Genomic DNA, 13,306 nt, shown 5'->3' with positions numbered 1-13,306 from the left:
CCTTGATAGATGGAATTTGAGATGAATGGTTTGGCTAAAAATCAAATTTTGCTTAAGTCTACAACTTGAGTATATTCCTTCAGAAATATTTATCCATCAACACCAATATCCAAATGATATTAGACAATCATATCAATCAAAACATTTATAATCATTCAATCCCTAAATATGAATCAAGATCCATTCATACCTTAGGTTGATTACGAAAAGATATTGAACCTAAAGTTTTATATCTTAGTGCCATCAAAGCGCTCATGTATCTAGTAAATCACAACATGTCTGATATTACATTTGCAGATAACTTGCTAGCTTAAATAGTGTAACTCTAACAACACCATTAGGTGGGAGTAAAAGAGGATATCCGCAAATATCTTAATGGCACCAAAGATCTAGATTTTCTATCAAAAAATCAAGATATGATCATAGTAGGATATTCAGACACTGGTTATATAATTGATCACCATAACGTCATATCACAAACTGATTTCTTGGTGATATAGCCATCTCATGAGTCATCAAACAGATTCCAATGACTACTTCCACCTATCATTCTGAAACGTCATAAACATATGTATGACTTCGCAGAATGATCAACAACATAAAAGTCACGTAGTATTGGTTACATTGAATCCGCCAACCATTATCTATAAAGATAATCCTACATGCATTCTTCAAATACAAACATGTTATATAAAGAACAATATAATCAAATATATCGCCCCTAAATTGTTCTATCCTCATGAATTATAAAATAATGGGGAGATAGAAATCTTGCAAACTAAATCACGTTCTAAAATGTATTCATGGAATTGGTATGTGGTGACTACGAGATTTGCAAGGTTCATGCAGAGTTGATTCTTGAATAATAACCTGTTCATATTATATTGCACTCTTTTTCTTTATGAGTTTTTTCTTATACGGGTTCTCATATAAGATTTTTAATGAGGCAATATCTACCTTATTCTTCCTATTTTCTCAAGAGATTTTTGGAGGTTTTAATATTATCCATAGATCAAATTTTTTGTTCACTAAGCTCACCAATGAGTTTTTCCTTCCTAGGTTTCTCATATGAGCTTACAATGAGGCAATAATCAATATATGCCATATCATTTTCTCCTTATATTTTTCTATTGGGTTTTAACAGAGTTTCAATGACATATCAACATATTATTTTCTCCTTATTTTTTCCACCGGGTTTTAGAGAAGTTTTAAACAAGAAGTTTACAACTAGAATAATTGATTAAGAGGGAGTGTTGAGAATAAACACCATGTGATCAATTAGGTGTCAACTACAAGAGTTGTGTCTATTGGGATGGGGTGTTTCCTCAATAGACATGTCCTCTCATCATATTCATTCAGCATGTATAAATATGTAAACATCCTATGAATTCAATAATAAGAATTATCATTCTATAATTTCTATTTTGTTCTCCTATTTTATATTCCAATACTTTCCTCATAGCATTTGGTCTAATTTCTCATGCCCGTTGTGTCCTCTTGTACTTCCTGTCCCTCTCTGCCTCACAGGTCTCGTAGTCCTGACAGGTCTGCTCCTCCTGCACACGTTTGTGCTCAGCCTCCCTCCTCTCGTCCACTTCCATTTGTTTGAATCGTCTCCCTGCACGTACTTGTACTTCTTCGTTGGAGTACGGTGTCCACCTCACATCGTCGAACTAGGATGTGAAGTCTAGATATGCCCTATGCGTCTAGACGTTGGACTACATCGGCTGCGTAGAGAAGAAGTGTTAGACAAATAAAGTAACGAATCAATGTAAGCAATATGTGAGATCTTACCTGTCGTCGACACCACAATGAACCCATGGTGGGTTCATCCATGCTGTCATGTGCAAAGGGGTACGGAGAGTGTCCCAGTACTGGTCAACCAATGGTGAGCTGCTCGTACAACCACAACTGGAGAAGGAGCGGGCAACCGGTGAAGATAGACCCTAAATCTAACATCATGCAACCCTTGCATAGACCCCTATAAGTTGCAGCCAGCACAACCGAAGCTCAACTGTAATGGATTGGAATGGCAATTTATCCCAATTACTCATTAACCCGCGGGTAAATGCCCAAATAGGGTAGGGTATGGGTAGCATTTGGTACCCACGAGTACGCTCGTGGGCAAAAAATACTACCCGATTGGTAGATGGGTACGAGTATGGGTAAGGATATCCATACCCACGGAACCGTATACCCGTATACCCTCTCTGATAGGTGGGCCTGACACTCAAAACCCTAATCCCTTTGCCTCATCACCCCTTCTTAGTTCCTGTAGTAGACCAGCGCACCCCGTTAGGCCGTCACCCCGTACTGCCCATCCAACCCTGTGTCGCCAGCCTCACCCTGTTGCTGCCCATCCACACTCCATGTCGCTGCCACCTAGCCCTTCCTCGCCCCACGCCGCCCAGTCCCACCCCATGCTGCCCAGCCCCTCCCTGCCGCTACCCCACCACGCCCCGCCCCACCCAGCCCCGCCCCACACAACCTAACCCCTCCCTGTCACCGCCCAGTCCCGCATCATCCCGCCCCTCACTGCCTAAGCCCACCCCACGCCATCGACACCTAGGCGGGTAAATGGGTATACCCGTGGGTGACGAGTTTGGTGCCTGCTCTGTGCCCGTGGGTGTTCGCGAGTATACTCACGGGCGGGTAAAAAACTGGTGGGTACAGGTATGGGTGAGCACTACCTGTACCCACCACACCTGATTGCCATCCCTAATAATGGACTTCTTCCGGTCTGACGATGATAATCTCCATGGTGTACGAGACCATGTTCTTGGAGAGTGAGTTGCCATGTGTCTCGATGAACATGATCCACCTAAACAACCATAACAAGTAGGTCTCCAAGTGCCTAGAAACTTCGTCGTCGCCTGCCACCTGGTGGATGTTCTCCCCCTGTCAATTACAAAATGATAAAAAATAAGCTCGTAGTTGAGTAACAATAAGCATGTGAAGGAACATCAGATGAGTAATGTACCATGAACTGAAGCAGAAAAGTATTCGTAGGCCCGTGCTTCTCCGACTCGGATAACGTCCTCAACGAAGGAAGGTCATACCTCCGGACAGCGGCACCGAACCGTGCTAGAAGCTCCTCGTGCTAGGCAACGCCTACGTCCCTTGCGCCCACTTCAAGGCCCGCGTAGAGTACGCCAAGTAGGAGAAAGACATCCTGAAGTGTGGGCGTCATCTCTCCGCGCGGGAGATGGAACGTGTGCGTCTTCAGCCTTCACCTGTAAACAAGGGCTGCCAGCAGGGCCTGATCAAAACTGAAATGCAACGTGGACTCTACTCCCCCGAGCCCCACGTCATCTTCAGGAGCTTCCTCGTCCTCCCGCTCCACCTATTCAATTAAACCAGGGATCAGTTCCTACTCGTCTACCTCACTAATTGGTTCCATCGGATTGGACGAGGACTACTCGACATCTAGTTCTTCCACCTCGTGTTCCACTATTTCATTACTATAGTCCTCCACATTTCCTCCACCCTACAACTCCCCAACTCTATCCATGTACTCCATTGCACAAGTAACTTAGATGTCCAACCTATATCAATTACACCCTGTAGGTACCTCATCCAAACCTGGGTTTCACTTAGCGGCTACATCTCCTAGTAAACACCATCAATTCTACGATTACCCACAATACTAATAGTCATCTCTTATTGCTCGGGATGTATTTTGAAACACCGCATTAACCACTCATACAAATATCCAATAGTCTTTTTTATTGGTCTAGCTATACTCTTATCCATTGAGTCAAACAACGACATATCTACCCATTGTGGACCATAAACAATGTCCATTTCTCCATAAAAAATCTTGAACTGTCACTTATCCGACATACCTACCTACGATCGACAAAAAACTATACTATTATTTCGACTAACAATAACTATATTTGCTTGCCTACAACAATAGAACATAATAAAACAAATATCTAATGCTACTCTAAAAGTCTAGGTATAACAATGCAACTATCTAAAAAACCTAGCTGTAACAACTGCTATACACTGCTCTAAAAGAAAACTAGATCTAATAGCAATACAACTATCTCTAAAATACACACGTCCAATGGTTAAAACTATTTCTAAAAGTACAAGGTCTAATATTACTAAATCTTTGATCTGATGGCTAACCTATGTATAAATCTAGATCTGATGGCTAACCTAACTAGTTTGTTAAAAAAAATATAAAGATTAGAATATTTACCTTCTCTGGAGATGGATTTTGGCAGAGCTTCGTCGCTTTCCTCTCTCTCCCCTCTCCTCTCCTTCTCTCTCTTTTGTGCTGGTGGAGGAAGCAAATGGCCGTGGACTTCGGCTCGGGAGGGCGCTCGGGCCTTATATAGGAAAAACTATTATCTGTTGGATGGTGACAACTTTTCTATTAGGGCTCGCTAGGCGTAGACGCTCCTATCGCCCATTGCCTGCCGCCCTTCCAATGGGCGATAGGACGACGTGGCCACCACCATGGCATTTATGACCGCTGGAATTAATATTTTGATCGTTGGAAGGTGGGGCCCACCCCCTATCGCCCATTGGAAGGATGACATTCTAAGAGGCGACAATAGCCTAGTTCTGCAATTTTTCAAACATACATCTATTTTTACAATTTTTAGATATTTGAAATATAAAAATAAAAACAATCATCAAGCGACTCGAACAACCTATCTAAGAAAATGTCTAAGGACATTTATTTCAGCTGGAGATTATGAAAAACAGCTTGTAGATTTCCGATTATAAAAAACTAATTATAAAAAATTGTATTGTAAAAGCTGAATTGTACAATCTACATAAGCTGGTGGAACCAGGATTACTGTATTGTTATAATATGTAGGCTCAATTGTTACAAGCTGTATTATGATAATGGCATGTTTGTTTTAGCTTATAGGTTATGAATCACAATCCATAATCTCTAACTGAAACAAATATGACCTAAGTCATGGTCTCTTCTCAAAACATTTGGATTTTTTTTATATATTTTAAAAATAAACATCCGTTTGATTTTTTTTTTTTTTTTGAAAAACTAGACTACTCGAAAGGTTTAAAAAATAAACTTATCACCCTTTAATGGGCGACATGTTTAAAAATAAAAATGTTTCGTTCCATTAATCTCACAATTCAAAACACCATCGAAAGAGTCATGAATTTTTTTGGAAACATTCGGTAGTGTAGAGGATAAATGATCTAGTTTTCCAAAATATTTTAGACAAAAATATGATTTGTATAATGCATAAGTAATTATTTGAGTTGAATTTTTTAATTATAGCATCCTCTACACTATACATTTTATTTCAGAATTTTTCATAGCTATTTTAATAGTGTTTTGAATTTTAAGAGTATTGAAATACTATATTTTTTTTAACTTATCATCCGTTAAAAAGGTGACATGTGCATTACTCTAGTTCTGCAATTTTTTCAAACATATGCCTATTTTTGTAACTTTTTATTTTCAAAATAAAAAATAAAAAATTAAACATCAGGCTGGAACGGGCTGGTTCGTACGGGCCCATCTACAAATGTTTTGAGATGGGCTTGGGCTAGGCTTGATTATCTTTGGGCTGAGTTGCAGCTGCCCAAGCCCGTCCAAAAATAGCATTGAGCCGGCTGGGCTTTCTTGAAGGTTGAGAATTGCCATTAGGCCTGTTTTCCTGGTGCATCTCTTCTTCATTTTAAACTTTGGAAAGCCTATGTCATGAACAAGAACAACACGACCATCGATGCATTAGAAGTGCAGCTTGACGGTGTCGGAGGATTAGCTTCTGTCGTAGGGATTCTGAGGGACTCCTTTTTAGAGATTCGGTCGGGAGGATGATTCTGAATATATTTGCTGGAGAAATAAATGGATGTAAATGCGATGGCAGGTGGGATAGAATGATCTAATGCAGAAAAGAGTAAATGCACTGGAGGAATTTTTAGACAGGTTCGGGCCGCACTGCGCGTAACACCCTACTCTTGTGTAGATGCTATAAATGCTCTGAGAATGTCTCTCAGGAATGTGCTGGTTACACGAATGTTTGTCTATCCTAGAGCATCGGGCTCCTTGTTCTTCGGTGGTCTCAGCTTCTATGCTTGTACGAAGGTGTTCTTCGATTTCTGAGCAAGCGCCAGAGAGTTTGAGCGCTCCTCTGTACCAACTCAGACTCAATCTTGATCTCAGCTTCTCCCCCTCTTCTGTCCGCGCCCGCCGGCTCCTTAAATATCTGCCGGCGGTAGTGTGCCCCGAATGAGAGGACACAAGTTCCAAAGCGCCATAAATGGAAAAGGCAGTCATCATGGCCTCTGCGTGAAGTGACGGGGGTTGAAAAAACATTGCATAAACGGTAACTTCCTATATGTTCAGAATCTACTAAGAGAGCTACACAGCAAGAAACGTCCCTCATTGTTTTTAAAACTAGACATATCAAAGGCCTTCGACTATGTTGATTGCTTGAGGTGCTGGAAAGGCTATGCGTCGGACAAAGATGGAGAGAATGGATGAGCCTTATCCTAGCCACATCCTCTTCAAGGGTTTTGCTTAATGGAATGCCCAGCTAATCGATAAAGCATGCGAGAGGCCTCCGGCAATGGGACCCTCTCTCGCCACTACTTTTTATTATCGCCACTGACCTGCTGCAACATATCCCGCAAAGGGCAAAGGGAGGAGGAACTCTGAAACCGATCATGGCAGGAACACAAAGAATCTGAATATCTCTCTATGTCGAGGATGCGTGCGTCAATCTTGGCTAACCCAAACATGGACAAGCTCAATGCCATCAAGGAGATCCTGAGAATTTTTGGGGAGGCATCGGCTTGATCACAGATCTTCAAAAATCAGAGATCTAGACAATAAGACGTAGCATGGATACCAGTCACTACCGGAGACGGCTTCTTTGCCGAGTGTCCCAGACTTTGCCGCGTGCTTTTTATCGGGCACTCGGCAAAGAGGCTATTTGCCGAGTGCCATAGAGAAAGAACTCGGCAAACATCTGGCACTCGGCAAAGAGGCTATTTGCCGAGTGCCAGAGAGAAAGAACTCGGCAAATATCTGGCACTCGGCAAAGAGGCTCCTTTCCCGAGTGTTATTTTTTGACACTCGGCAAATCCTTTTTTTTTCACTTTTGACCTCCAAACTTTTTCTGCAGTCCTCATACAATACCTGGTGGTCAAACTTTTTCTGCAGTCCTCATACAATACCTGGTGCTCCAAGTTCGTGGAGGCTATTTGCCGAGTGCCAGAGAGAAAGAACTCGGCAAACATCTGACACTCGGCAAAGAGGCTCCTTTCCCGAGTGTCATTTTTTGACACTCGGCAAACCCTATTTTTTTTTTCACTTTTGACCTCCAAACTTTTTCTGCAGTCCTCATACAATACCTGGTACTCCATGTTCCAATGTGGCACATTTCTCGGACTTTTTCTATATTTCTTTAATTTATTTCAATTAATTGAATTTTCTTGGATAATTCAAATTATAACTGCTAGTCATTCGAATAATGAAAAAAAATGAATGGAAAAATGATATTCATGTTATTTAGTATAATGTGAGGCCGTATCCAGGAACAGACCACCAATTTCGAACATCTTGTTCACGAAACATGACCACGAACTTGCGGGTCGAGTTGTTTTTAAATTGTATAAAAAGCAAACGAAGTCCGAAAATCATGAAACTTGTCAAGATGTCATGATATCATATGTGGAGGCTGTGATAAAAATTTGAGAAGGTTTTGCGCAAGTTGTCACGGACGATGCTTGCAAACCGAAGAATCTCCGAAGAAGTTTACCGCAAGTTCGTGGTCATGTTTCGTGAACAAGATGTTCGAAATTTGTGGTATGTTCCCGGATACGGCCTCACATTATACTAAATAACATGAATATCATTTTTCCATTCATTTTTTTTCATTATTCGAATGACTAGCAGTTATAATTTGAATTATCCAAGAAAATTCAATTAATTGAAATAAATTAAAGAAATATAGAAAAAGTCCGAGAAATGTGCCACATTGGAACATGGAGTACCAGGTATTGTATGAGGATTGCAGAAAAAGTTTGGAGGTCAAAAGTGAAAAAAAATAGGGTTTGCCGAGTGAAAGGAACCTCTTTGCCGAGTGCCAGGACGTCTGGCACTCGGCAAATAATTTTAAATTTTTTTTAAAAAAACCCCTCTTTGCCGAGTGCCAGATCGGGGACACTCGGCAAAGGGGGGATTTAACCCCCGGCCCAGCCGACCCACACACACCGCACACACGCACCCGCCCCCGACTGCGCCAGCGCCAGCGCCGCCGCCGCCCACGCCGCCGCCGCCCCCGCGCCAGCGCCGCTCGCGCCGCCCCCAGCGCCGCGCCGCCGGAGGAGGAGGAGAAAGAGAGGAGGAGGAGGAGAGGAGGAAGAAGGAGGAAGAGAAGGAGGAGGAGGAAGAAGGAGGAAGGAGGAAGAAGAAGGAGGAGGAGGAGGAGGCGCCCCGGCCGCCGTTGCCACGTCCCCGACGCTTCCCCAACCGTCGCCTTGTCCACCGGCGCCCTGGCCCCTTCACCACCGCCGCCCTACGACGCCCACTAGGTATGCCATACCGTCGTCGTCGTCGTAGTATTACTAGTAGTTGCGGTAGTAGTAGTGGTAGAGTAGCAGTGGTGGTAGTCTAAGTAGTCGTAGGAGTGGTTGTGACATTGTTATATATATGTGGTTGGATATAATCTTGTGCATGTCGGCCATCGTGCCGTTGGTTTTCTTGCAGGTTTTGGAAACCTCACCGTGCAGAGGAGGTGCTGCCGAAATTTTGTATTGACAGTTTTATGTTTCTTTTTTTGCAGAGAAGAGCCAGTCGGAGCGGCGCCGGAGTACCTCGGCGACCCCGATCGCCTTCCTTGCCGCTGCGGGTCTGCCTGCACTGCGTCGCCTCGCCACTGCACCGACCCGCCATGGCCCCGCTAGCCTGACTCCACCGCCACCCTAGGTATAACCCCTCTTTCCGTATCATGGTCGTAGATCACGTAACCCAGTTAGGCGTCTCCCGTTCGAAAGAGATACGGTTGGAAATATGCAGATATTTCCATATCTAAAACCGTATCTGTTTCGAATTGTCCACGTTTTTTGGACAGCTCGCGGATGCGTAGGTGGGGTTAGTTTCCATGGTCTGCTCCGATCCGAGACAGAGCGGGTGAAGCAAGAGCTGTGGGTAAGTCTTCCTCGCACTACATTGCTCAATACATCGTATTCATTGGACATTCTTGAAATAATGAATGGATACATCGTGTTTGTATGCAGGATTTCTTTAGATGCCAGGACGGACATGAGGCCAGGGCGGATGCGGTGGCTACCAAATGCTGCAAAAAACTCGTCGTGGACATGCATTACGAGGCGCGCATCCAGGCCGTCGTAACTTACCACGGGACCGTCCTTGAAACGAAGGTCACCAAAAGGGACGCAAGAACCATGACGCTGACCCGGGACCAGTACCTGCAGGTAAATACAGAACATTAATACTGATTCCTTTTGAGATTAAGTAGGCTTAATTTCATCTTCTGATATGTCATGTACTTGATGGCCTGTAGATGATTCCTTATTGGTGCGCCGCGCATCCCCAGTGCTGGGAACAGATGGTGGACAAGTGGTGCTCACGCGAGTGGGAGGAGACGCACAACTTGTGCCGGGAGCGGCGTTTGATGATGCCAGGTGTAGCACACCATCAAGGCAGCCGCAACCTCAGCGGATACGCAGAAACATGGGTACGCGAATTCATTTATTTATTCTAACGCTCAATTCTGCATGATTTCTAATCATCTTGCTGTTTTTCTCGCAGTCGGTGTCACATGGTGGCCAGCCTTGCTCCATCTTCAAGGCATTTGCTATGGCCCACAAGGGCAAGGCGACGTCCGACGTCGACTACAACCCGGAGGACGGGCCCGAGGCGTATAGCAATGCGACCGTGCACAACCGCCTTAGTGAGTACACATCGATGGCAAGGGAGGTCCTCCCAGTGGCACTCGGCACAGACGCCACCTTTACCGAGTGTTTGATTCACTGGCGCTCGGCAAAGCGGAGACCTTTGCCGAGTGTCAGATTAGCACTCGGCAAAGCCTTTGCTGAGTGCCCGATAAAATGCACTCGGCAAAGAGGTCTTTGCCGACAAATTGTTTACCGAGCGTCCTTTGCCGAGTGTAGCACTCGGCAAAGCCTTTGCCGAGTGTATATCGTCCTTTGCCGAGTGCCTGAGGCACTCGGCAAAGAAGCTGTCTACTCCATTGGAACAATTATATTCTAGGTCTCTATCAAACAATTTACGTGCAAGTACCTCGATCTTCAATTTCATGCACGAAAACTAGGAAGGTGGACCAGGAACGATGCATGTGTATATGTGATTCGATTCATCCATGTTTGGTTGGCCAAGATTGACGCATCCTCGACATAGAGATATATTCTGATTCTTTGTGTTCGCGCCATGACCGGCTTCAGAATTCCTCTATCCATTGCCCTTTGCAGGATACGTTGCAACGGGTCGATGGTGATAATAAAAAAACTATTGTGAGAGAGGATCCCTTGCCGGAGACCTCTCACATGCTTTATCGATTAGCCGAAGAGAGCCGAAGAGACGTCTCGCATGCTTTATCAATAGACCGAAGAGACCTCTCGCATGCGCGCGCGGAAATAGAGCCGAAGAGAGATCGATCAATAAATCAGTGAGAGCCAACGGTAACATATAAGTAAAGCGAAGGCTGCATGCATACAGCTGCGAAGGTAAGACGATAAGCGTACCCTGGTCGTGGTCTTCCAGGCAGGGCTCAAGGGGTGGCCACCACGTCTGGCCTCCCGGCGGCCGGTGGCGTCATTGGCGAGCGCCGGAGCGGCCGGCGGCGCAGTGTACGGCGGCCTTCTTCTAGCACGGCGAAGAAGAGACCATACTCCGGCGCCTCCTCGTCGGCCGTCGCGGCGTTGAAGGAGTTGAGTACCGCCGCAAACATCTCATATGAGCCTTTGCCTACGGAACGGACGCTCGTACGGTAGCTTAATTATATATGACCCTGATTTTTGCAACTAACGTTGGGATCGAGTTCTTGTCCGAGGCAAAACCGGAGTCCAAGTCAGACGAGACGATAGTTATACACGTACGTGCTTCTGAGTCCGTCGGGTCCACCAGCCAGTCGTGCTTAAGTGGCATAGTTTTTTTAAGTACGTGCCCCGAATTAATTAGTCAGCTTTATCTTGAGAGGATACAGATAAGTTGGCTAAGCTAAATACATCTCCGTCGTCGTCGCAAATTACCAACACGCTGATCTGGCTGCCTCTCTGGCCGTGATTTTTGACGATTTGACGAAGATCCACTTAATCACCATGCTAATGACAGTACCTACAGCATAAGCTGCAGCATGAACGCGAGTTGTGTTCATATTCTCGTTGAGTATAAATTCACGCCAAGAAAACGGATCAGCTGCATGCATCTACGTTAATTCAACATCGGAAAGAAACCGCACGATCAGCCGTTAGTTTTCTCTCTGGCACGAACGAACCTTGCTAGTCGGAAGGAAAAATTTCACTAGGTCTTACTGGGTATGAATTATCAGGATCGTTTATTTATATTGAGATCGTGCTAGATGATTGGTAAAAAATTATAAATTAAAAAAATAACCCGTATATCCGCACCCCATACGGAGTTACCTTTCCCTTTGCTCGCCCCTTGTTTTCTTGCCGTCCCAACCTTGGGCAAGAGGCTGCTGGCATGGAGCGACAACGAGCCGGGACCTTTTCTTTCTCTCCAATCACCTAGCCCATTTCTCTTCGCTCTTCCGGGCTAGGTCTAGCCGGACTCCTCCTTTTCTTCTGTGTGCACCAAGCTTGACCGGCCAAGAACACCCTACGCTCTTTTCTCCCGTGCCGTGTAAGCCCAGGCCGGCCCATTGCCCCTGGCTCCTTTCTTCCTCATCGAGCACGAGTGGCCAGAAGCCGAGCCGCACATGCCTCCTCCTCTCCAAACCAGGTGCCCCCTCCCTATCTCCAACGGATCAACCAAATCTCTTATCAAATCGCCCTAAATCTGCTTGAAATGGGATCACCATCTTATCTCCAACGAATTCCCCTCGAATCCCAACTGAATCGAGGTTTTATCTCTTGCCAAGAATTGAGCTGTCACTATATATACGACCTGGGTCAATCTGTTGTGGGGTAGAGGCGCAGAGGGCGGGCGAAGCCCTGCTGCCTGTTGCTCTTGTTGGCTGCCGCCCATGGAGGAGGGAGGAGCCCCTGTCCGGCCACCCATTGATGGACGAACAGGTCGAAGACGCCGCCCTGCTGCCGTCTCCTATGGAGGAGACCGAGGGGAGAATAGGCCGGAGGCCTTGGCCGTCGAGCTGGTCACGCCGCCCCTTGCTGTCCAATTGCGTCGAGGTCCTGCGAAGAGGAGGCTGAGGGGAGAATAGGCCGGAGGCCCTGGCGTCGAGCTAACCACGTAGCCCCTTGCAGCCCAATCTGCAATCACATCAAGGTCCTATGAAGGGGGAAATCAATGGGAGACCTCGACGAAGCCCTGTTGCACCAACACACCGCCGCTATCATCGGGATTCACTGTCAGCCCCTGCAATCAACATTGCCTCTGCCGTTGTCATTCTTGAGTCAATCCACTACGAGGATGAACATGATTAGCCAGAGCATCGTCATGGCCGATGGTGAGTTCCGGTTGAACCCCCCTGGCTCTTCTGCCTCTTTGGTGCTCTTATGCTTGTCCCCGACCATCGTGCTATGGTGCTATCACCTGTCGTCGTTGTGCTCACGCTAGGTCTAGCCACCGACGTGTTTCTCTTCCTCTGGGCCCGTATGTGTGATGGATGTCGTGCACCATGCTCAGCTTGACCTCTCGTATGCACCTCCCCGCTGGACAGTGATGTCGGGGAGCCTCTGATAGTGCCGATATCGTACCATGGATCTCGTTGCTGTGCTGGCCAGCCATTGTGTCATTACGCTCATGGTTCGGATTTGAACGCTGTTGTGCTTGTACGCGAGCCTGGCCGCCGATTCTCTCTCTGACATGCACCATGGATGTTTGAGCTCAGGCCGTGCGTTGTAGAAGCACTGAGCTCCAGTCGTGCACCATCGAAGTCTCGTACTCCGGCTATGTGTTGGTAAAGCCCGGGCTCCGACCGCGAGTCGCGAACTCGCGATAGCCTTGCCATCTCACTGATGTGTTTGTGCCCATGTGTGAGCTGCCGTGCTGCTGCTAGCCTGGCCACACCGTTGAGCTTCTCTGTTCACGACAGCCATAACTTTGCCTTCGCAATGCGTGTGTCTGGTGCTTATGCTTGAAGCTCGGCTATGCCGTCATGGTTTCATTCCTACTGCATTT

General features: G+C 46.0%; 1 protein-coding gene across 1 annotated transcript; it reads left to right on the top strand.

The window, feature by feature from the left end:
- Positions 1–2,577: 2,577 nt before the first annotated feature.
- LOC133892263 (uncharacterized) lies at positions 2,578–8,929 on the top strand. Its single transcript, XM_062332951.1, has 3 exons — positions 2,578–2,673; positions 8,313–8,535; positions 8,787–8,929. The coding sequence occupies exons 1-3, from the start codon at positions 2,578–2,580 to the stop codon at positions 8,927–8,929; spliced, it is 462 nt and encodes a 153-aa protein (XP_062188935.1).
- The last annotated feature ends 4,377 nt before the right edge of the window (positions 8,930–13,306 follow it).

Source organism: Phragmites australis, chromosome 15 (genome assembly GCF_958298935.1).
Source record: "Phragmites australis chromosome 15, lpPhrAust1.1, whole genome shotgun sequence".
Taxonomy (NCBI): Eukaryota; Viridiplantae; Streptophyta; class Magnoliopsida; order Poales; family Poaceae; genus Phragmites; species Phragmites australis.
This window is presented reverse-complemented; position numbering and strand designations above follow the sequence as displayed.